The sequence below is a fragment of the Colias philodice genome, chromosome 1 (assembly GCF_061535455.1).
Source record: "Colias philodice isolate Cphi_HAF_F1 chromosome 1, ilColPhil1 Martin Lab GWU primary, whole genome shotgun sequence".
Classification (NCBI taxonomy): Eukaryota; Metazoa; Arthropoda; class Insecta; order Lepidoptera; family Pieridae; genus Colias; species Colias philodice.
In genome coordinates this window covers 14,146,586-14,173,211 of record NC_143086.1, presented here as the reverse complement: position 1 = coordinate 14,173,211, position 26,626 = coordinate 14,146,586, and the positions used below count along the sequence as shown (strand labels likewise).

The window sequence follows — 26,626 nt, the reverse complement described above, 5'->3', positions numbered from 1 at the left end:
GTCTCTCTACATAAACTAATGTCAAATTGAGTTTTTTATAAATATTTGGTGATATTTTCTGTTTGTGAACTTTGTTTATGGGATTATAATTGTGCTATGAAGGTAAAATCCTTGAATTTTATAAATGACTCAGTAAATAAAGAGACTACGAATTATTAATTCCCAAAATTGTTTGGTATTCAGTAGGAAATAATAATAGTCAGTAATTATATGTTTCCATTAGATATAGAATTTACCACAGGCTTTTCTAACATGTTTCTAACGATAAAAGATGTTCTTAACCGTTATATGAATAAAGCTTAAAAACCATTTTGATAGTTTGAATTAAATTGCAGAATTATTTGTGTCATACAACAAAATTTCTCAATCAAAATTTCCTTCATTGTATTTTGATTATGCAATGAAAACACATGATATTTTTATTATTTTCAAATGGTTTGGCAATGAAGATCGACGTTTTTACCCTCATAACAGCACCATTAATACTCAATTTGCTAAGTTTTGTGCCAAGTGTCAACAAATACATTTCCAGGGGGTTTTCCTATTGTAATTAATTATACTTATGATAAGAGAAAGTTATAATATGGTGTGTATTCAAATGTGTCATGTAGGTAGTTACGCAAGATTATAGTCTGTCCACTATAAAAGCATCTACAGACGCTCCGATTTGGTTGGTGCCAACCATCCGACCACGACCAAATCGGAAAGTGTAGAGAGCGGTCGGTCCGACATAATTATTATTAATATTGGTTTGACGTGGTCGGATGCGCCGGCGATACCGACCAAACCAACTTCCTATCCGATCCAACCAAATTGGAACGTCTGGAAGCTTTGTTCCGACCAAATCGGCTCATTCCATAGAGTAATTAATATAGGTAATTGGCTCATTCACATTCGCAACGCCGCCGGTGTAGGACGTCAACATGAACGCCGAGGGAGTTACGGTCACCGAACGTGACATATTAATAAAATTGCTGGAACTATATAAAGACTTTCCTTGTTTGTGGGACTTAAGTAACAAAGATTACGCAAATAGAGATGCCAGAAATCAAGCGTATTTTATTATGTAAGAAGTATTAAAAAAAATTGACAGTGCGGCTACATTAAAAACCTTAAAAAATAAGTTGTAAGAGCCGCATATGACTGTAATTTTCTCTATTTCTATAGTAGAATTTAGCCCATTCTCTTCGTACTATGGTCAACTGACAGCTGGAAGGCCAACCGTCGGACAATCTGTAGCAATGTTGGAATGGTTGCCTTGTCGGTTCCGATATGGTTGGCACCAACCAAATCGGAGCGTCTGTAGATGCAATAAGAATTGCTTTTTGACAGCTCGACGGATGATACCAGAAGTGATGTTCAAAAGATTATCGATTGTGATACCATTACAATTATAAATTCAAAATACTATCATAAATCGAATTAGGTACGTAAATAATAATTACAACGTAAACGTACTAATAAGATATGTAATAATAAGACCACATATCTATGCATTGTATGTTAAAACTTAAAACTAAACTAAACTAATATTTTATTATTTATTGGTTTCTATCTTACAATTTGGCTGTAATAAATTATATAACATAATAGAAGAGTTTTTCTGTATCGGATATATTTTACAGAGTATTTCTATCGATTATTTTAATCTATCGACCCATCATTGAATAATTCTGTGTAGGCATCACTAAGTGGGCGGGACCTGTCCATGAAGTACGATAATTATTTGTATGACATTTTAACATAGACAATACAATCCTACATAGGCGTGAAGCTGTCAAAAAGCAAATAATATAATGGACAGAGTATAGTCAGCTATAAGGTACACAACGTAACTACAAAATAATAATAATACAAAAAAATAACATTAACAATTTTCTGTATATCATTACATGATCAAATACATAGTTTGCCATTCAATAAAGGACAATGGACATACAGACAAATATATATTTTTAATAAATTTATTATGAATCTATGAGAATCGGACGACATCTATTTTTCATACCTAAGTGATAAGAGTAAGGCAGAACAACGTTTGCCGGGACAGATAGTTTTTTTTAATTTCGTAGTAAGTACAGGATTGGTACACACTACACAGTACACAGGCTAAATTATAGCAATATACCAAGAGAACGCCTGAACCTATTTTAATTGAGAGAAAGTTGATTTGAAGGCGAGAAAGCAAAACAGAGTATAAATATAGAAGCCATTCCTGTTTATTTATAGAAATCTATCAGCATTATGTTTATATTAAATGTAGAAAGCATTGGAAAATTTATTGAATTTTAAAGTTATGCAAAGTAAAAGGCATAAAATATTTAGTTTAAGTCAAGATGCTGTTTAAAATGATATACTTAATAGTCTGTAGTTATCATACTTTTTTAATGTGGAAATAATAGATAATTATTTTTTTTCATTACCCATTTAGAATGCAAAATTTGAAACTTACTCTTAGAATAATATTAAAAGTTTTTTCCAAAAAGAAATGTGGAAAATTGTCTTATGTATTGTATATATTGTTTAACTTATGAATGACTAATTCATAAGTTAAACGATGATAGTTAAATCTAGTTGGCTCAAACATTTAGCACAACATACAATATGTCTTATTAATCGTATTTCAATAATGTCCCGTTAAATTATTTCAGTCTTCAAAACATAAAGTTCGCTCAAGCCGTGGAACGCCCCAAGTCTGTGGTTCGCTGGATCAAACTATAAGCAGTCCAGAGTTTCAAGTCTTGCCAAAACTTTGGGGTAATAAAAAGGACCGTTCCAGTGGCCACAACACCGAAAAAACACCCAGAGACGGTTGCTCTGCGTCCGAATCTAATTTGGTACAAGTTTTCCTTTGTTACTTTGTACAATGTACAAGTTCTTATTACAACAATAAATAGATGATATTATACATAGTTTCGTTTTATGCAGGTAGTGTGATACATTTTCTTTATAAAGGGACGAGCAATAAAAAACGAATAAAAAAAAAGAATTTGCGATGTATTTGATGCGAAAGTATAGGTCTGACTGCTACTTCTTCACACCTAAACCACTGAATCGTATAAGATTAAATTTACAAAGACAGTTAGGGAACTAAGACTGGACATAGACGTTAGTATAACGGAGTTATTTCAATTATAGATGGAGCAGTTACTACTTACTACATAAAATAGTGTGTTGGGTAAACATTAAACATGACTTTTAAATTAAAAGATAATGAATGTATTCAACATTAATAATTATGCTTATTTTTAGGAACAATTCGAAAATATAATTTGAATGTATCGATTAGGTATCTATAGAAACCTGACAAATTACAGTTTATTTGGGAAGTTTCCATTATTGTGTCTTCCATATGCCTTCGTTTCGGTGTTTTTCCATAAGCAAAACAAAGGCAGAAGGTCATGGATGCTCAAAATAAGTTGAGTGCGGAATTTTTCGGGTAGATTTACAAGTAAAAAACAAAATGATGTTATCTCAATTACAGAGGCTAATTATTAATGTAGGTATATAAAATTCACTCAGGCGTCTTAGTTATAGAGGCGATAAATTGAAAGAACAAATTTCATGTACTACTATATTTTCATGGCTGCAAAATTTAAATAAACTTGTCCTTATCTATTGTTCTTTTGCATGGATTAACACTTAAAATCCATACTTAATATTATAAATGCGAAAGTAACTCTGTCTGTCTGTCTGTTACTCAATCACGCCTAAACTACTGAACCAATTTGCATGAAATTTGGTATGGAGATATTTTGATACCCGAGAAAGGACATAGGCTACCTTTTATTGCGAAATATGTACCACGGGCGAAGCCGGGGCGGACTACTAGTGTTTAATAATTATTAAACTTACTAAGACCGTGGTTTTAGTACGTTTTAGAGCCGGTTTCTAGTTAGTCCGTGTTTTGTAATAAGACGGTTAGTGTTAATGTTAAACTCTTCATGAGATCTTCTTTTTGAACCGTACAGGAAGCTGTACAAGTTCTACAAAAATTCAAAGTGCTGACGAATGACTATACTTATTAAGTTTGCTACACTCGGGATAACGGTGTAGAGCGAACTTTACGTTGAGCAAGGTGTATTTTTCAGAAAAAATTTCTTCAGCGCGATTTCCGATACATAATATCCGCTGTGGCGCTATCTCTACACTCTCTATGTAATGTATAATATTTACAAGTCCTCAATAATATTATTATATTGAGTCTGTACTTGAAGCGTATACTCTGTTCTATAACCCCAAATATTACGCAAGGTTTTTCATCAGGATATATACATTGTCCCCCCAACGGTCCAGGCCTTGTCGCGGCGGAGGGGCTCAGTAGCTCAGAGTTATGGCCCTCTGAGTGAAGCGAAATTGGACCAGCGAGGGGCTGAACGGCTGGTTTTGAGTCGGGGAGATTCGACCGGCCCGACGGCCAGGGCTAGGTGTGGCCCAGCGGCCGCTGTGTGCGGCGTGGGATGGCGGCCAGAGGTCGTGGCTTGGCGGACCCCGTGTCCACTAGGCAAGGGTGGCGCTGGACGGCAGTTGGGGTTGGAAAGCCTCGACTGACCCGACGTCAGAGGTCCTGTTTGAGGGCCAGAGAAGAGCCGGCTTTTATGCGGCGGTGGATGGCGGCCAGAGGTCGCGGCGCGGCGGGCTCGCTGGTTTAGCAAGCCACGCCGTGCAGCGGAGGGCGGGATCCCGACGCGTCATTGTGATGACGCGCGGAGACTCCTGCAGAGAGGTGTGGGGCGGCGGCCGCTGTAAAACGGCCGTCTGCCAACTCGTAATCCGGTCCGTGGGGCCGGACCGAGGGCCGCCACCTCTGGTGAGGTGGGGGCTGCGAGGTAATCTCTATAAAAGTGCGCCGGAGGGTCCCCCGACGTGTATTTCACACATCGGAGGACCTTCCAGCGTGCACCCTCCGGCCGGACGGTGATGGGGTCGGGGGTTCGGGGGAACGCGGATGATGGAGCGGGGAAAGATCCATTGTCTGCGCGTTGGTGGCGTAAGCCTTCGTTCCAGCAGCCGCCAGCGAGGGGGGTTCTAGTGGTGGGCCTGGAAACGGGCATCTGCTGGGCGGGACACGCGGTAGAGTCTTAACCGTTCCCGCAGTTCCGTCCAAAGCAGCGCGATGGAACAGAGTGGGGTTTTAGTCGGTAAAAATCCGACATAACCACGGCTCCATCCCCGGGAGCCGGGGGTATCTAAGAAGATTTCCCCACTATAAAAAAAAAAAAAAAAAAAAAGGATATATACATTGTAGTGTCCAAAGGTAATTGAAACTATTGCGTGATTAACAAGGACTCAGCGCCATCTCTATATGCCTGATGCAAATTATTTTGTAAGGTTTAACACGTTTTACCTTATAGTGTGATTTGAGAATACTCAACGCCATCTATTTGAGTACCAATGTAAATTATTCAGTCTCTTGGTACATTATACAGCATATAGAATTCAGGGAGCATGTACATACATATCCAGTTCAGTAGTTACTGAGACAAACGCTCTAACAAACAAACAAACTCTTCAGCTTTATATTATACTAGCTTTCCGCCCGCGACTTCGCCCGCGTTTTCAAAGAAAAACCCGTTCCAGTAGGATTTCCGGGATAAAACCTGTGACCTGTCCTATGTCCTTTCTCGGGTATCAAAATATCTCTATACCAAATTTCATGCAAATTGGTTCAAAAGTTAAGGAGTGATTGAGTAACAGACAGGCAGACAGAGTTACTTTCGCATTTATAATATTAGTATGGATTAGTAAAGATAATTAATGTGCGAATGTCTGTGAAGGGTTGCTTTAATAAGCAAGGCTTTAAATTAAATCACTATTTTATAAGTAGGTATGTGTCGTAAATGTATTCCAATATTTTAAAGTAATTTTCTCTTGTGTCACATGCTATTGAGTCTCCCTGTAGGGAATAAGTAAATAACTTTCAAGATATTTTGAAGGAGTATGTAATGAAACAATTTGATACTTAATAACAAACTACATATTATATATTTCTAGATTACTTATTTTCTTTCATGGATGACATAATTTTATTGCCCATATACCTAGCGTGTGTTGATTGCAAATGAGATTTCCAACATGAAATTATTATGTTGCACTATATTTTATATGTCTATATGTGTGTTTTATTCAAAATAGACAAAATGCAGATTATTTGTATGGTTTTCACTTTTCAACATTATTTAGGTTTTGAATGTTGGATTATGAATTTTGAAATTCAACACAACGACAATTTTAAAATATCAAAATATTCCAAGAGGGTTCATAAAACTCTCGAAAGTCAATCAGTACAAATATTTTATATTTTAATTATTGCATCTCATTCATGGCAATGTAATAATATGTCAATTCTAATTTTCATACAAATTATACAAATAGAAAATAATTTTAGCCCAGCAAACGCGATGAGCAAGTCCACCTAGAAGAGAAAGCCGGTCAGGGTGACGATAAAAGCTCTGACAGTTCGCTCACAATGCGCGAACCATCAAGCCCTGAAAAAGAAAATGAGACGCGCGAAAACGAAAAAGCGCGCCAACGCTTACAGGGTCTGTGGAGGAATGACAGGGCGGGAAAAAGCGTGGCGTCTAAGGTTAGTGTTACCAGGTGAAATAAACTTAAATTAATATTAAAATTCATTTTATTCAATATTTTACTGAATTAAAAAATTATTTTATTTAAATTTAGTTATTTAGCTTTTACTATTTAATTTATTTAGTTATTGCATTACTTTTGAAGCGCCATACATACGGGTTGATACATGGCTTGTAATAAAATAAGAAAAAACGAAAAAAAAAAATTAGACGTAGAAATGCTATGCCTACTTTCATTGTTTTATTCTTTTTAGAAGTTTTGGGCTTCCCCGAGTTATTGAAGTACTTAATACTGAATAAGATTAATTAATTTTGCCTAGAAGTATTTATTTTCAGTAAAAACAAGTTATTAAAAATTGCATTTTGTTTTTCAGAAGTCTCGATCATGTGAGTACCGATCTTCTTATTAATTTAGGACACGCTTTTAAATATAATTTTATAGTTTATTTTTTAACACATTGCTTTTGATTCGTTTAGGGAAAAAAAAACAAATGTGACAGTGAACTAATAACTTTAGACCTCTACACTACACCTAAAACTTAGAAGTTTATTAAAAGAATTGTATAGAATGCACATTCGAATGAACTACACAAGGAAACAATTGCAGGCTCGCCGTCTGTCATGGACCTGGATGATCCGCTAACAAGGCAAATACGCGACATTCACAACAACACACGCAAGAGCGCGAGGATAATACGCGACTCGAGGGCGCGGCTGCTGCAAATACAAAAGGTTTACGGTTCATTAGTACACGTTTAGTAATTGTTAAAATTATGTACGTTAACATTAATTATGTACGTATACACGTTTAGCAATTTTTAAAATAATTATGTACGGATGTAGGACCTATGACGTAACGATACGTAGCTCGTTCAAGTGATACTGGTTATTTTAAAACTAGCTTTCCGCCCGCGGCTTCGCCCGCTTTGTCTAATACCTAATAAATTATATACTAAAACCTTCCTCTTGAATCACTCTATCTATTAAAAAAAACTGAATCAAAATCCGTTGCGTAGTTTTGAAGGGGATAGGTATTATGTATAATGTTACATTGTTATGTTTTAAAAGAGTAACTATGGAGTTTCTTGCCGCTTCGAAAGGAAGTGCTTTCAGAACCGGTGGTAAATTATTAGATATTTTTCTGTATTATAACAATTCAAAAGCGCTAAACGAAGTCTAGTTGAACAAATAAATGTTTGAGTTTGATTATGTTTCAAATGTGTGTGTTAAGGTTAAGGTCGACAAACGATTTGTAGAGTATCAAGTATTAGCTTTTTGCCCGCGGTTTTGTTCGCGTATACCAAAGACATTTTCATGGGAATGAGATGTTTCACCGCGGTCAAAAGTAGCCTTTGTCACTCTCTTGCCTCTTAAATATTTGCAGACACAACTTTATAAACACATTGCGACGTGAAGGAATGAAAAACAAACACTGTCGCATTTATATTATTAGTAAAGATCGTTGAAATGAAATGTATGTGTAGTATAGAAAAGTTTACTGAACATTGTTATTGGAGTAAACTTTATAGAAATATTATTATTTGTAAGGGATGGAGAAATGTATGCTCTTGGGAAATATACGTCGACAGATTGTTTTACATTTTCTATGCAGAGTGCCCTACGATGCACGTTTGGTACCTAAATCAGTATTATAACGTTTTTATACATTAGTACCTACATTGTACTTATTTAGTCGTGCCCCGCGGTTTTACCTGCATTGTTCCGCTCCTGCGGCTCCTAATTCCTATTGGTCTTAGCGTGCTCCGTTATGATTATAAATGATAAATGGATTAGGTAATCGGGCCGGTTCCTGATAGTAGCGCGTCCAAAAACAAGCAAACAAACTCTTCAGCCTTATTAGTTTAGATTCGGAATTAAATTTAAATCTATACTAATATTATAAAGCTGAAGAGTTTGTTTGTTTGTTTGTTTGTTTGTTTGAACGCGCTAATCTCGGGAACTACTGGTCCGATTTGAAAAATTCTTTCGGTGTTAGATAGCCCATTTATCGAGGAAGGTTATAGGCTATATATCATCACGCTAAGACGAACAGGAGTAGAGCCACGCGGGTGAAACCGCGGAGCAGCTAGTCATAGATAAAATGCTAGAAATTGACATTTAATCTACGATCAAAAGAGCAAGGTTATAAGTTGGTAAAAATGTCGAAAATGTGTAAAATTTATTTTAAATACCGATGAGTGGAAATTATATTACCTTTGAAATCAGTGAAGCGTCACGTTATAACGAAGTTTTTGCCAAAAGCATTTTTTGCCGTATTACATTATTATGGGCATGTGACATTTTACATTTTCGCAAAATATAAAATGCTCTACTTATTGATTTTTAAATTTATTTATTTTGATGCGTAAAATATTTCAATAAGGAATGACATGTATTTATTATGCATTTGAAACAAAGAAAGATATAAAGAAACTTAAATCACTTGAAAATAAAAATAAATTGACATTAAACTCCATTTAACACTGATCAGATACATAAATAGGTATTAAATAATAATCTATTGTTTAAACAAATAATAATTTGGTAGGTTCGTGTTTATTCGTCCTCGTACTGAATCACGCTATAAATATAATTGTTCACATAATAAACTCTTCAATTATATCATTGCTATAGTTTTCGTGATTCAAAACAATTATATTGTTATCAACTAATCAATTTCTTCGCGAAAGTATTAAGGACTATACTCATTTAAATTCAACATAGTAACTATAATTTCTATTAGGAATTCACGATAAAATGGCTGTAGTTATAAATAAATAATTACTTAAGTTTCGTGTTTTGTCTGTCTCCAATTTTCTTGCTGTTCATAAAAAAAATCCTACTAATATTGTGAATGCAAAATTTTCTGATGATGGATGTATGTTTGTTACTTTTTCACGCGAAAACCACTGAACGAATATTGATGATATTTGGCAGTGATTCAGCATAAGTACCATGAGCGAAGACACGTTTTTCGTATTGGGGTATGGGGCAGATGCATTATGCATACATCTGTTTCACTCGAACCCAGCACCCTTAATTTGTTAAGCACTATACCAAGGAGGTGATCGTAGTAACGGTTATTGGTATTATAGTAACAGTTTATGCTATAGAAATACTTACTTTAACCAGCCGATTCTAGCGGGCCAACAACAGCCAGTTAAAATATAAAATTTCGTATCCAGAAATCAACGCTAACAGAAGCCGAAGTGAAAGAGCTAGGTGAACGAAACGAACTGCTTCTCCGTGAAATGGAGAGGTTTGATCGTCTCACCAGGAACATACAGAAGCTGGTTGGTGCTGAGGTGGTTCAGATGAGGAAAAATAAGGAGGAGAGCATGCCTGATGAAATACCAATGCGTGCTTATGGTATTTAATTAAGTTTATACTTGAAAGTAGAAGAGTAAAAGAGAAAGAAGTAATTATTGTATTCTAAAGTATGTTTGAAATAGGCTTCGTCAAAATGTAGAGTAAAAAGTATTTCAATAAATGTTATCTAAAATAACTATTAGCAAATCTGCATCATTTTGATTTAGAGATTTTGTATACAAAGAAATAAGCTTATGTATGTTAAGCACTTAAAAATATTTTTGCATCCTTATGTATCTTATTATTCCAGTTTAAACAACATAATATAAACTATCGTAATATTAAGAGACCCCAATGTCGTCTTCAAAGTTGACAACTATAATATCATTCGAGCAAATTTGACGAGAAGTCTATATAAGATCTAAGTTGTAGCCGAAATGCTACAAATTGGTAACTGCGGTTATGAGCTATTTCGTGAAGTGGGATGCTGCAGTTTCACGATCAGCCGTCAAACTATCTGGAACATCTATTGCAATACGTCTGTAATAATGTTCCAAATATTAAACGGTTATTGAATGCTTGGAATGAGGTTTTGATACGTATATTTTGTACCGTGTTTAGCGAACTGAAAGCTACGGACATTTTTGCATTCGTAAGTGCATAAGCCAAGCATCGTATGGGTAAATAATGATGATCAAGTAATAATTTTAATAAAACCACCTAATTTTTAATTTTTTTTTATTGGTAATTATAGTAGGGGAGCCCAAGAGGGGATTTTGGGATTTACTCGAGCGCGTCAGATTACTATAAGGGACGGTACCTTAGCTATTCATTAGTACCTCTAGTCAATATGAGCAGTTATGGTTGGTGGGTGCGCTCAGGAAATTTTGCGCCCCGCTGGAAAATTTGAATAATCCATAATTCCCTAAGGTTGAGCTCGAATCGTCAGATTAGCGAAATGGGGACTTCTTATATTGTAATTAACCCCCCCATATATTAATCTGACGCGCTCGAATAATATTACTTTAATTTTTTACCCTTTCTTCATAGCGATTAAATCGCCACTTAAATCGTCAGATTAACGTATACTTTTTTTCAGTGACGTCCTGGAGCATGCAAAATATCAATATCTAACGCGCTTGAGTATTTTCAAGCCAATTTTTTTCTTTTTTAAATTAAAAAAAATCAAAAAACCCTTCCCCACCGCTAAAAGTGAAAACATTATAGGACCTTTTTTTCTCGCTATGGTCTAATCTACCAATTCTAATAGGTTCCCGTGACGCTCGAGTAAATCCACATTTAGCATCCTGGGCTCCCCTACTATTAGGTGGTATTTTGAGAAAATTAGAAAAGAGCACTTCATAATCACCCATATTTAAAATCCCAGGAAAACTTTATAGGAAGAAAACCTACCAGAAAACTAAACTATTTTCTTTTTTCGGTTATCTCGCTGAGACTGATAATATTATGTCTGTTCAAAACATATTTACTTCCATCCTTACAATGTTTCGGGCTTAGAATAGTTATACTATTAGGATTATCTGGACTCAATAAAGTTTGGTCTTTCAGAGCCGGCAGTATACCACGAGATGAAAATGAACCATCCAACCGTTGTTTTGGGATGCGCTAATCCGTTCGGTATAGAAAGGCAGACTCGAAGCAAATCCGTATGTCGATGTGTTTATAAAATACAATAGTTACAATTAAAGGGTCCATTAAAATTGTGTTTTTGTTAAGGAAATTGACCTGACTCGCAAGTTGAGTGAAAGTTACGATATGCAAGAGAAACTGGTCGCTGATAATGCGGATTTAGAGGTGAAAAGGTTAGAAGTGTATTTCACTATTTGTTTTTTTCTTGGAGATAAGAGATATCGCTTAGGAGGATGGATCAGTATTCTTTCTGATTTGTTCAAATTGTTTTCCGTTGTAAACTGTTCTAATTTGTGTAATAATTATACGAAGGTTCTTTTAAATTATTGAAGAATATACTCAAAAGAGTATCGGGAAAGAAAGAAAGGGAAAATACACGTTTCACACACTTTCAAGGTGAATATTTTATCTTGTAAACATCCCACGTCCCCTAATCACGGTATGATAATTCATGATACCATATTGAATACGGTATCATTATCTTCATATTTTCATTCGCTAATCGCGATTAACTTTTGTATTATGGAAACATCACAATCTTAAAACACCTTATAAAACAGGTTCAATATATTAATCAATTAATAGCAATACAAGGAAGTTACACAAAGCGCCATAGAGTTGAGTACAGTTATAGACAGCGCTGTGTTCGACATTGATTATATTGACGCGTCTGTGCGTGAATGTATGCCTGACAGTCATGTATTGTATAGTCTGCCTTTTGTACCCGACTGTACCGGCTTCAATTATTGCTGTTGTTCATTGTATGAGGTTCAGGTCAAGACAAATTGTATCAGACAAATGTTATTAGTAAATAATTGATTTCATAGTATAATGAAACAAATTAATGTGGTATTTAGAAATTTGGAAGTAACTATATTAAACACATAAAACAGAGAAAAACGAAAGAAAACAACGTAATCCCAATTTTTTATTCACAAACGCATAAAACTCCGATCATTTTTTGATGTCATTTTCTTACATCAATTGCAATTTTAACTGACAGATAAGCTAACCAGATCATAATATTTAAGTATACCTATAAATCTTACAGCATACATTTTTCATTTCAATACCTATTCAACAGAATCGCAATAATAACAGCACATCTTATACAATTACATATTTTTATTTATTTATTTTAATAATATACACAATTACATATTGTAATAATTACAAGAAATCGAAGGTGCAATCATTACTGTTACAAATATGCCGATGTTTACAAACCGTTATGGATCTGCATACAATAATTGTAATATTAGGTATATAATTAGTTAGACTTCGGTTATTGAACGCAATTTCTGAAAGGTCGTGAAGAATATTTCAATTATTCTGGTTTCTGTACAATGAAAAATTTTGTATGCTAATGTATCCATACTATAATATTATAAATGCGAAAGTAACTCTGTCTGTCTGTCTGTTACTCAATCACGCCTAAACTACTGAACCAATTTGCATGAAATTTGATATGGAGATATTTTGATACCCGAGAAAGGACATAGGCTACCTTTTATTGCGAAATATGTATCACGGGCGAAGCCGGGGCGGACCTCTAGTATATAATAAAGTTTACTTTAAATGTAGGAGATAAAGAGTTCTTGTAGTTTGTACTTCTATTTATTAGAACTTACAATTAAACTCATGAGCCTTTTGCCACCTTTTGCCTAAGTGCAGGTCCACACTGCGAGCCTAGCGCGGTTGCGACGGCGGGCGCGAAATATCAAACGTATGAAACGCGCCTTTGCGTCCACATTGAAATGACTATGGCGGAAGCCTAGTGCGACGGTAATGAGCGAGCCAGCGCGCGTAGTTTTCAAACTCTCCTATCCGCGCGTTCTGGCCACACTACGGGCCTAGTCAGCAAGCGACCCAATGCGCGGACGGCGGGGGTATCAAACCAGTTCGGTCTTGTCGCTCGACTTCTTATATTATATCCTTTATTGTTTTTCGTAAAATAGCGGTAAATACTTAATTGTTGAAGTGAAACTTCTTTATTTATAAGTGCGATTCAATCTAAAACACTTATATACACCACAGTAATTTTGTAGGGTATAATCTCAATTCTTCATATAAGATTCACCCGTTATTCCTCTGTTTTATTTATTTCGTGTACAACTTCTATAATGATCTCATCTCAAAATCGGACTGTCCAGTAAAAATAGCAAATCGTCCAAAGTTTGCAACACCCGAAAAACGTCGAACCGCTACTTGAGCTCGCGCGTCGGTGTGGCCACCGCGAGCGCCCGCTCGTCGCGCCCGCCTAGGCCGCCGCCACCGCGCATTCAGTGTGGACGCACACTATGAGTATCTACATAACACCTATTCCTACACCAATGCAGAATAAACAACACAAACCTCCTTTATTTATTTTTTCTTTTGTTTTGCATGACATTTATTTTTCATAATAAGAATGTTCTTGTCAACTCTTGTCAATTCAACACCAACCGTCCGGCGACAACAACAAAAAATGTTTTTGATAATATTTTAAGGAAATTCCAAAAATGGATAAAACAAGGTAAGAATTCCCTTACAGATATATACTATATAAGGAGTTGATGACAAAAGATCAACATTTGGAAAATTGTCGAGCGCAAATAAAAAGCTTGCAAGGAGAATTGAAATTACTGTATAATGAAAATACTAGCTTGCAGGAAAAACTCACTAAAAACAATCCTCAGGTACGTAACAGCGATCCAAGAAAGTTATTCTAATGAATTAATTAAAACTTTAAACTAAAACTTCAATAGTTATTCCTTCAACTAAATTGTTTGCTCCAGAACTTTTAACTCCTTAGCTATCTACAGACATTTTAATTATACCTGTATTTTAATAAATAATTGCTTAATGGACATTGAAGTATCAAGAAAACTTGAAGAAACATTTCGTCAAGTAAATTTATCGTTTCGTATTGACGTACTTATTTTTAACAATCTTACACAAGTCTAGTTGGCCACGTTTTTACAAACGCCATTTTTCCCGATTTCACAAAAGTTTAAAGCCTAAGTATCCGAAGAAAGAAAGCTGAAATCTCAACACGTGACACGCCACAGAAGTCTCATTGGAGCAATCGTAAACATTGAAGATTTAGACTAAAACCGTGACGTTGTTTACGGCTACGTGACTTTTATTTATTTGCTTACTACGTTAAGGACTCTACCTACCATAATGTATCATACTATGATCGTAATAGAATGGTGTCAGGGAAAGAAAATTGTTTGTAGTAAAAAGTATTAGGAGCATAATTCAAGCGTCACGGTTTCAGCAAATATTATTATTATACATGCCGTCGAATGTAGCGTCACTTGCTTTACAATTGATGTGTATTTTTTACTACCCTACAAAAGTTTACAAATAGGTCGTAGTTAATTTGTCATATAATGCTATGTGACAGAATTTAAATGTGATGAACAGATGGACGTCGAGTTGCTTTATTGAACTTGATTAGAATAAGATATCTATTATAACTTTCATAATAGATATTTGAATAGAACTTTCCAATTATTTCTATCTTAGAAGAAAATTTTAACAAAACTTTAATTTATAGTCACACAATAGATACATAATTGATAAGACATTCGCCTAAATTGTTTTCTTGAATTGAGAATAATTATAAAATTAGTCTTTAGGGAAGCGCTTGACCACGTTAGTTTACTTGTGAGAAAGTGTACTACATAATATATTCTTCTCAATATAGCATTTAGTTTTAAACATTTCTTAATATTTTCCTTCAAATGAAACGTAAAATGCTTCAAAATGTTCAAAAGGTTTTGAAAAGATTTATCTCCTGAAAAGCAATGCACACCACTAATCAGAAGCAGACAGATTTATATTTCGTATTTTCTATAATATTAGTGTTTCAAATATCAAATAAATTTTTCATTTCAGGGCGATGCCACTGCGATGAGCCAAGATAACCAACCACACAAATTAGATGATTGTAATAAAGTAAACAGTTTATACTTTAAAAAGTTATTTTGTATAAGTTTACGAAATTAATATCGTCACTAATTTCCTTCTTATATTTATCTCTCAAATTCCCAAGTTTTTGTACGTTATTAAAGATGTTAGAAGCCCTTTAAGTCACAAGAAAATAAGATGAAAGTTCTGTTGGATTTGCGAAATAGATATTCTTGTTTCATCTAGTTGTTAATAAATATTGATAGATTAACATTTTGTTTTACATTTAATTGAAAAAGTTGTTCATTATTTTTATCGCTATCTTATTACGTGCTATTTTAAATTATTTTGTTGTTTAACATTTACTTTTTCTGAATTTTAATTGTTCAAACTAATTATTGTTTAAGGACGAAGAAATAGTTTGCGTAAAAAATCCTCAAGAGCTTATTTCACAACTTCAGTATTACAAGACGTACACAGCTGATATTGTAAGTAATTGGAATTTATAAAAGAATATATGTATATCTTAATTTGTTAGTTTTAATTAACATTTTAAATTGAAAATTGAAGAATTATCGAAATCGGTTAAACCGTTTGCGCATGATGACATGACCAAGGGAAATAGGGAAGCATTTTTATAGAGATGATAATATTTTCTGGCTACTTTTGTATTTATTATTATTATATTAAAACTAGCGGTCCGCCCCAGCTTCGCCCGTGGTACATATGAAAAATAGATGTTCTCCTATTCTCAGACTTACCCGATATGCAAAAAAAATTTCATGAGAATCGGTCCACCCGTTTCGGAGGAGTATGCAGACTAACATTGTGACACGAGAATTTTATACTTATATAAGAGATATAGGTGATAGGATAGCCTGGATAAAACGAATTCGATAAAAGCATTGCTTTATGCTGTGTTTTAAGTTTTTTGTATAAAAGGATTTGTTTTGAATTATCTTCAAATTGCTAGATTGTTTCGGCTGTCTTTGTTTACTTGTAAAAAAGTAGTGTAACCAAACGTAATATGTACTTACATATAAATCAGACGTTAATTAAAGGAGCTTTAGATAAATATGGTAAATTAGGTTAGAGTTTTCTATTGAATAGAATACCTTTTTTGTGAAATAAGGTAAAATTAGAATGATGGACGTTCACTGCATGTAATTAGAATGTTTAAATTGTTTAATATTGGAAGTAAATTGACAATTCTATTGCTGTTACTAAATAATATGCAAATAGATGTCTATATTTAAAGCACGTTATCACTTAATTATTATGTAGTTCATAAAGTTAATAAAATTAATAGATTTCACCACTAAATTTCGTTCAGTAATTAAAATTTATAGTGCTTATAATATATTCAAGGAGAGAAATAATGTTAAAAATTTAAATTTTTCATATTTGCCACGGACAAGGTTTTAATTAAAATCCTGTTGTATAAATGAAGTTCTCTTCTGGCCCAATAAATAACACATTTATACCGAAATTGATGAATTGCATTTTAATTAAAGTTTGCTATGATTTAACGATGTACGTAAAGCGGCGTGTTATTTTACACTCATTTTGGTAATGAAATAATGCATTTCATGATTGATTGATGAAGCTCATAAATCTATTAATCTAAAAATAGCTATTTTATACATAAAATTTAATGCTATTTTATTATCTTTGTCACAAATTTCTCTCTAAAATTATTTTATGATAAACATATTTGAGCCGGCAGATTATTCATTATACACGAAAAATGTCGCCTACACTAATAAGAAACATATACTTAACATAAAAATAAGAAAATTGCTATAGCCTACTGTAGCGAAATTCTTGTTTATATTATTTTCGGAAATTTCCACGTAATTTCGAACGTTAGAATTCTTTTATGGAAAGGTAAATTAGATACTTACGCTCAAACGCAAATAAAAATTAAAGGCAAGCTTAATCCATTTCATAGTTAGATATCATAGATTCTATAACTATAATAGATCGTTATTAACATTTATGGTTACCAATACTCTTTATAAAGGATAAAGAAGTTGGCGTGCTAGAGTACGAGGTTCGCAATCTCCGTGCCGAGATGGATAGCGTGAAGGCGGGCAGCGCGTGCCGCGGCGGCGGCGCGAACACATGCTTTGAGCAGGCGGTAATGTGATGTGCTTTTTGAGTTTTTTGTTTGGTAATTAGACTGTATTTTCAACCGACTTTTAAAAACAGGGTGCTTTTTCTTTTTTGTGTTTTAACCTCAACTGTTTCCAGCAACATTGTTGATCAGTTGTTGCTCTACTGGTGTTTACCATGAATTCGTATTCTTTCGGCTTATTTTCTTCCATTGGCTATAGAATAATTAACTAAACTTATGTTGTAGAGGAGAATATCAGATTTTTTTGTACCGACTAAATATTTAGCACCTCTTTTTATTGATAATGTCTTTGCCTACAGCCCGGAGGCCCACCAGTTCCACCGATGACAAGAGCTGTAAGTTAATAATTTCATACAATATATTTCATAAAACCCATTAATACCTCAAAGGACTAATTGGCTATAAATCACCCAATGAAAATGATGCCCCCAAATTAATTAATTGGCTTACCAAGATATATCAGTATCGCAATAAACACTCGAATTAAGCGGAATTACGATTTCGAATTAAGCGCGTATTCAGTTAAGCTACCCTTTTAAATACACGTCAATTCGCATAAAGAGGTTGTTAAAGGAGAATATCCGAGCGTTTAATTAACATTCAGTTTTTCCATTACTTCACCGGTACCAAACGAACTATTGTGCGTGACATGTGCCTCAAAGAATCCCATTTTGTGAACGCGCGGTGCGGCAACGTCGCGTCACGCGTGTGATCCTCGTACGTCTCGTACATCATACTTGTGTGTGACGTTATCCGTCCCTTTGATGCTCTCTGTTTGGCTTACTATAGATGAATTCGTTTCTAATCATTGTAGTGTAGGATAATCTGAGGAATTGGTTTTGGTTGGGTTGTTTTTGATTAGTAAAACTATGGGATTATTAGGATGTCCAGTCCCATTGAGTTTTTAATGCTTCCTAAGCGCCCAACCGATCAATAACATTTAAGAACGAATTTATAAAGCTAAATAGTAAAATTATATGTATTTTTAGTGTGGAGTATGCCCTCCTTGTCCAGCACCATGCAATCCCAACCATCCACCTGTAAGTATATGCAAGCTTATTATTTTGTAATTCATTGTTATGGTATTTAAATAAAATTCACTCTGATATACCAAACTCATTAATTGTTGATTTCGATATCAAAACATGTTTACGCAAACAGTCCACTTGCAAATTTTCACTAATTATGTTTTTTCTCAAATTCTAAACCGTTGTGCAAGTTGTAAACACCTTTGTTCACTAATTATACATTTTTTTTCATCATTATTATTAATGAATTTCCTTATTCATTATTTCGCTCATTAATCTAGGTAAATTTTTTGCCGTGAATTCGGAAATATATTATTCAGTGGTCGTGTAAGAAATTGGCATTGTGCACTGAGCTAGATAACTTCACGGATTGTCTCGAAAACTTGACTCACATAAATGATGCAACGTTTTTACATTTTCTAGACGCCTGCCGAGAAGGAAGTGCAAAAGTTGACCATCCAACTTCGGCAGACCGAAGAAAACTTTAAAACTAAAGTGACTGAGGTGCATTATTCATTTTATATTGATTAACTGTAACCATGCTTTGATAAGATGGATATTTTTAGTTAAAAGATTCACTATATGAATGAATAATTCAAAAATAGAATATTATTTAACCGTCTGCCTGGATTTAACGTTCATATCCTCAGGCGTACGAAAATGATTTTTCAAAAGCTGAAAAGGAAATTGGCTATTTTCTGCCGATACAAATTGCCGATAAAATTGTGATATATTTTATGATAAAGTGATTCCTAATTTCTGATTTCTCATTGATAGTTGATTACGTATTTATTTTCTTGATTTTGGTATATAAATAAATACAAAATTGAATAATTATGCTCAATGTAAGAGTAAAGGGATTATTGACCTTAGGTTTGAAACATAAACTAACACCACTTTATCCAAAAGTGCGCAATGCTAAGAGCGGAGTTACTGAAGAAGAAGGAAGAGTTAGAAAAAGAGAGATGCCAACACCGTGAAGTGCAAAACAGGCTTAGGGAACTAGAAATGAAGTTCGAAGGTTTGACAACACAAACAAACATGATGATGGGGACAAAGGAACAGGCGTTTGAACAAGAGGTCAATGTTAGGGCTCTGAAGCAGTGTTATAGGGAGGCGAGAGAGGAAATCGATGAACTGAGACTGTTGATGAAGGAACAGAATGATCAGCTGCAAGATTATAGGGTTAAGGTAAGAGAATTTATACTATATACTTTTTGAAATTAGTTCATAACAAAGGTGTACGATGCTAAGGTTTCTGAGGGTTATAACAATTTTGGTGCAGGAGAAGAAAGTGTTAAAAGGCTGACAAGTTTATGAATACAATGGTTGATTATTATTCTTTTCCAATAGTACCTCCAAGCGCAACAATTAGTAGAGGAACAACGGCGTCAAATGGACATGATGGACATGGACAACTCTAGAATCAGCGAACAGATCAATTTGGAAATACAGAAAGTGAAGGTAAACTCGAGAAAAAAGATTATAATAATTATGATTAAAATTGCATTTAAATCTTTTAAGAAATATTTTTTTATAAAACTTAAATACTTCAAAATGTTATTTTTGTACTGTATTTTTGTGGAAATAGTGACAAAAAAAAAAACTATTATCATTTTGGTGTAGTTGAAGTTCCAAGAAAAACTGCAAGAGTTAGCTCCCATACCGGATCTCTTGAAGGCGACTCAGATGAAACTGAAGGACGCGCAACAGTCACAGGCGATAGCTGAACACAATGCAGAACAATTGGCTAGGGAATTGAATTCAGCAAGGGAGAAGGTTTGGAGTATTTGATTTTTTATGTGGTTAAGAATTATTAGGGATCTTTATAGGTATTAGAGGTATTCTAGATTTAAGTGTGGTACTAATATTTCGTTATGTTTGTTATGTTAATCATTTTATGTTACTCTCGAAAATCACTCGAATTTGAGTAAATTTTCGATAATTATTCTATTGGATTATGAATGATTCATAATAGGATACAATAAAAATTTCATTTATTAACCTTCTTACGTCTTAATTAATTTTGAATCATAAACTCTATCTACACTTAATTATTTCTTTTTATAAACACTTCCATTCAATCAATCACTGGTGTAATAAATTGTCATTTTAACATTTATGTTCTTTTATAAAATACACTTTTTATATTCCATTAAAAAATGCCTGAAAACGTATCAGTCATTCCGATATTGACGCGTGAAAAATATTTCTTTATTCATTTGGCTACTGTGAGCCACAGAATTTAATCTTTTTTCACACACACAGAATTTAATCATTTTCCTCTGGTTCTCTATTAAATTGAAATATTAATTATATTTTGTATTGATTTATAAACATGTACACGGATTAATATTTAAATTTTTTCCATACCCTTTGTGATATTAAAAAAAGTTTTATATTATAATTACAATCAATAATTATTTTTCTTTTGATCCGTACGGTTTGTATCAGTAATTTCTTAATACGAATCTACGCGAATTGTTTTCTTGGTTTAGGTAAATCATCAAATTTTACCTATAAGAGATTTTCTTGGTTCAGGTTCACGTGCTCTTGCACAACAGTTTGAAACCGCCAGAAAAGCCTCCAGAGAGGGGAGGAGATGAGAAACAGATGGCGCTGCTGCAGCAGAGGATAGCACAACTGACGGAGAATAATATGACGCTCAAGAGTGAAATTGAGAGACTCAAGTAAGTTAAAAAAAGATAGGTTACAATTTCTGGGCAGTTTGGATATGAAACCTCTTAGGTTTTGCCAACTGACGAGAGAATTTCATACTCAAGAGGTAATATGCGAATCAAGAATGAAATAGAGAGACTGAAGTAAGTGATGTCGAAGCTAAGTTAGAATTTCAAGGAGACACTTTTGAAAATGTACTTCCTTTTGTTTTAAAGAAAGCTGACTTAGAAAAAATAGGGCAACAGTTTGAAAAATTAACCTCATTCGTTTTAAAGTTCGGTTGAAATAGTGTTAAATGTGTTATCAGAAACCTTTTAGCTAATAATTAATAGGTAATATCTTAACATTTTCCAACATCACAGGTATAGTAGAAAGATTGTTTAAGTTTGAAATTATCCAGATTGCCATCTGCTTGGATATGCGTAAATTCAACTTGGACATATAGTTAATGTTACTGACAGTTGTATAGTTCCCATAATATGGTTAGGCGAAGATGTGGAAACTTCTCTAAACTTTAGGGGACAGCGTACAGTGAATTGTATGTAATTTAATGTTATAGTAATTCTACAGGTAAGTTTTCATACAGAGTAATACGATTGTGTCATAGAAATTGTTATATGAGTATGCAGGACTTTTGACTATAATTAATTGTAATAATATATTCCTGGATATTTTACGCAAAACTATCTGCATAGTTCATAATAATAAAATAGATTTTTTAGGGATAGAAGGCAGTTTCGTAAAGGAATCGGGTTATTTAGTTGTGTGTTGTGTGAATGCTTTGAAATGAAATTTCAAGATCCATTCGTCGAATAAGGTTCACAGGGTGGAGTGTCAGACGCTTGAGTACTGTGATTGAGTTTTCTTCCAGAAGTCGATCCTAGCAAAATTATTAGTATTAGCATTGTGATTCGTATGATGAGTAGAGAGTGGCCAGAGGCCCATATATTTTCTTCGGTTTTTTATTATTATCTTTATCAGTGCCTTATTAATTTCTTATCATTCAAGTCATGCAGTCCATTTGCAGAGGCATAGCTTCTGCAAATATTAATGGTCGGTAATGTTTGTTTGCCATTATGTGGCTCACCAGCTCGTTGATGAGTGTGGATAATTTTGCAAACAACTACTACTTTTTATGTGTAAGTAATTTACACTGAAATTAAATATGCACACATCAATACCGTGTCACGTCGCAGGTCGAACGTGATACGCATGGAGGAGTGCGTGCTCGCGAACGAGAAGCGGCTGCAGGAGAAGATGCACGAGTGCGCACAGCTCGGCGGCGAGCTGGATCGCGCGCGGGACGAAGCGGCGCGCGCGCTGCAGCGGGCCAACGAGCGCACCGACACGATCCGCAAGTGAGTGGGGAACATTAATGTGGGATGATAAGATAAAATGAATGATTAATTGATGTTTCTGAACGTGTGTAATATTAGTTTCTGAACGATGATTAGAATGGAAAAACGATAGACTATGACTACTATGAGTGAATCAATGAGTGAATCATTGGTATCGTGGGTGAAGACGGCTGTTTCTCTGTTAAAGATATTTCTAAAAATTAAGATTGTGGTCTGAAAATAAATCTCAAGAAGTTCAAAGTGTTTTCCATTTGGCCCCGATCCTACATAAATATAGTAGAAAAAATACACCTTAAAAAGGAACCAATAAAAAATTCGAGCTCTGTAATATAATTAATAATTAAGCAATATTTAACTAATGTTGTTTTTTAAAGGTGTATGCAAACGACTGTTGCTGAGCTGGAGAGGCAGCTGGCGTCCACTCGTGCGCAAGTTAAGAACGCTGAGAAGGATCGGGAAGAGGTAATATTACCCTACCATCACAACACTTTGCCATTCTTTTCCTTAATTTTCTTTTAGTCAACGGTACACTCGAATTTTTAACGCTGCATACAAATTTACCAATTTCCCCAATACTAATCCACCCCAACCAGGTGCAAAGCCGCATGCAGTGCCAGATCAAGCGCTTGAACGAGAACTTCGAGCAGGCGCAGCTGCGGATCCTCGGGCTGCAGACGCAGGTGCAGACGCTGCGGCGCACCGCGTCCAGCACCGGGGACGGGGACGGGGAGGGGGGCGGGGAGCAGCAGGAGTGCGCGTGTAGGGCGTTCTTTGATAACCCGTGAGGTGAGTGGATATTGTAGCTCAATCCATACTAATATTATAAATGCGAAAGTAACTCTTTCTGTCTGTCTGTTACTCAATCACGCTTTAACTACTGAACCAATTTGAATGAAATTTGGTATAGAGATATTTTGATACCCGAGAAAGGACATAGGCTACTTTTTACCCCGGGAAATAGGATAGGTTTTATCCCGGAAATCCCACGGGAACGGGAACTATGCGGGTTTTTCTTTGACTGCGCGGGCGAAGCTGCGGGTGGAAAGCTAGTAGAGGATAAGGATGGGAGATAGGGATGGTGATTAAGATGGGGTTCAGCAGGAGTGCGCGTGTAGGGCGTTCTTTGATAACCCGTGAGGTGAATGTGTTACTTTTAGTTATTGTTATACCACTATTAGCGGTAAGCCCCGGCTTCGCCCGTCATACCAACATGTTTAAACTATCCTATCTCTCAAATTGGATCGAACTGCACATGGTGTGCGAATTTTATTATAATCGGTTAAGTGGTTTAGGAGTCCATTGAGGACAAACATTGTGACACGAGATTTATATATATTAAGATAGTTTACCGGTTTATGGGGATGGGGATGAGAGTGAAGATGGGGATCATCAGGTGTACCCATGTAGAGCGTTCTTTAATAATAATCCGTGGCAGATGGTGAGAGGATGTATGAGCGATGTGATAGTGGATATAGTTTTTTTTTTTATATATGGGGGAAAAATTAAGGTGAGTTTTTCGGTGGTAGCATTGTAGGGCTTGAATGATAATGCTGGTTTTGGTTAGTAGCATGTAATGATGTGAAATATCTAGATGTGTTCTTATTTAAAAATGTAGTTCTTAATAAAATACCCGCTATATTCATTTTGTGAAATTTCTGTACAAAAATGATAATCTTTAAAATTTTCGTGTATTACGTTTCTAGGTAAAAGGAGTGCTCCTGTAAATCCTCGTTTGATGAGCCGGATTTAAACTTTAATATAATACTACTTATATTTTAAATTGTTAAAAATGTAAAAAGAAATTGGCCATGATTCAGAAACTTGTAAAATCGCTACTGCGAAGGGATTAAGACCAATTTTTTTCTAGTCTTCCACATTTTAATAGGTACTAAGGTTTCCTGTAAGTATAGTGAAAATCTTTTAAAATGTGTATTTGCATAAAATTATAGAAGATAATAATATATACATATGAAATAATTTGCAAATTGTGGTTGAAGTGATGGATGTATGAATATTCGAATTCGTGGTTAATTGATTTATTGGAGATTTTATAATGAGTCCGTTTTTGCTCGAATATCAGGGAAAATTTCATTATAAACAATGCAATATATATGGTTTGATTTTAATTTGATAAAGGTGGTTAAGAACACGATTGTATTTCTTTTTTTATTGGTGAATATTTTTAAAACGCTAGGATTTCCCATAAATGTTCCCTCACTTTATGCTTTGACTACAATAAAACATTCAATAAATTTGTTGTTAATTATTGCCTGTTACTGTATCTATTTTAGTTACTTAGATTACAAAATAAAAGACAGATGGAGCGTTGCCGAACTAAACCGAATAATTTATCGTCATTTCCATAAAGCTATGTGTGCTGTCATTTCGCCGTTGCACTGTACGTACACGGTGCTTCTGTGTGGGTGTTATGTTACCAGATATTGAAAATTTTCCCAAAATTTTCCCCGACTACGGAAGAAAGAGGGTTATGTTTTTCGAGTGTAGGTATACGTATGTATAATATTTCTTTGACACGCCCTGCAGTATAAACTGTTGGATCGATTTTGAGTTGTGACTTATGAGGTGTCATTGCAATCATCTGAATTATGATGGTAGCTGTGGTGGTAGTGACGTAGGCTACATAAATTATTAGCAGTCATGTTTTAATTTTTATTTTAATATAAATTCGGGTTTTTGATATTATTTTATAATATTGTAAAAAATATTTTATCACCTATCTACTAAAGTTATACATGGACAAAATAATTTTATTCAATTTTTATTAAATAAATTACATTAAAAAAAGTTTTTATTTTTCAAAACATATGAATGCGAATAGCGGTAGTTTTTAGTCGAGAATGCGGGACATTTTATTTTCATCATATCCATCATGTGTTCACATGAATTAAATCGCAAGCGAAAACGACGCTTTTTATAAAAGTAACAAAAAAATGTATAATGCTTTTTAAAATAATCTAATAATGACCATGAACTTTTATTGCACTATACAAATAATCACATTCACGATCGAAAAATCCAACAGCACTACCCCGAATATCTTTTAACCATTTTACCCCTAAAAATGGCAAATTCATTTTCAAAATACTGGCAGCATACGTTGAAGTTTTGAATTCCTTCGTATTTGTAAAATTATTATTTGTATACAAAATTAAATAAGCCAAATAATCTACAGAAAATCTGTAAAACGATGTTTTATCTTTTTGTTTGTTTTCGGGAACAAGTTTTACAGCGTTTTAATATCACAAGACAGCATTTTTTTACTAAAATATCAAACCCCTTTTGACGTATTGCATGACACTAGAATCGCTATAGCACTAGCGGAGGAACGTATTCGTTTTTGATTTCGTATTTTCTTTGACAAGGGCGATGAATGATTGACATGCTCCATCTGTATTTTATTTTGTAATCTAAGTTTAGTTATAAATCTGTAGGTATTACTTATGTATAAAATAAACAATATTGTTATTTTTTTATATTTCAATCCTGTACCGTGGAAGCGTCGCCTGCTGTTTATTATGTAATACAATATTATCATGTGACCATTATTATTGAAATAAAAAACTTATCAATTTTAAAATTGTGTTTATTTTTCGTAATTCTTATAACCTATATTAATAATCACTTACATAACAAAACTGGACTTTAAATAGGTAACAAAAATGCATATTTTCGATTTTTTTCCTATAACGTCTAAACTCTAAGAGCGTATACGCACTATGCGGGCAGCCGCATTGCGGGTAGCCGTCCGGCTGACCGCAAGCAGCTTATAGAAATGAATATTACGTACATAATTATGCTTGCGGTCAGCCGGACGGCTACCCGCAATGCGGCTACCCGCATAGTGCGTATACGCTCTAAGAGCGTATACGCACTATTTCTATGCGCACTGCGATGCGGCTACCGCAGACCGCTCCGGTTGCTCGGAGAGCTACGTCACGAGTGACGGCCAGCCGGACGGTT

General features: G+C 34.6%; 1 protein-coding gene across 1 annotated transcript; it reads left to right on the top strand.

The window, feature by feature from the left end:
* Positions 1-23,430, top strand: LOC149491470 (uncharacterized). The gene is made up of 22 exons (XM_089697475.1): positions 1-102; positions 2,652-2,837; positions 6,389-6,586; positions 6,962-6,974; positions 7,195-7,319; positions 9,773-9,956; positions 11,466-11,563; positions 11,634-11,719; positions 14,080-14,224; positions 15,432-15,491; positions 15,851-15,931; positions 17,467-17,583; positions 17,880-17,915; positions 18,570-18,620; positions 19,032-19,112; positions 19,518-19,799; positions 19,962-20,072; positions 20,235-20,387; positions 21,150-21,298; positions 22,484-22,645; positions 23,020-23,107; positions 23,239-23,430. The coding sequence occupies exons 1-22, from the start codon at positions 97-99 to the stop codon at positions 23,428-23,430; spliced, it is 2,604 nt and encodes an 867-aa protein (XP_089553601.1). The 5' UTR covers positions 1-96.
* The last annotated feature ends 3,196 nt before the right edge of the window (positions 23,431-26,626 follow it).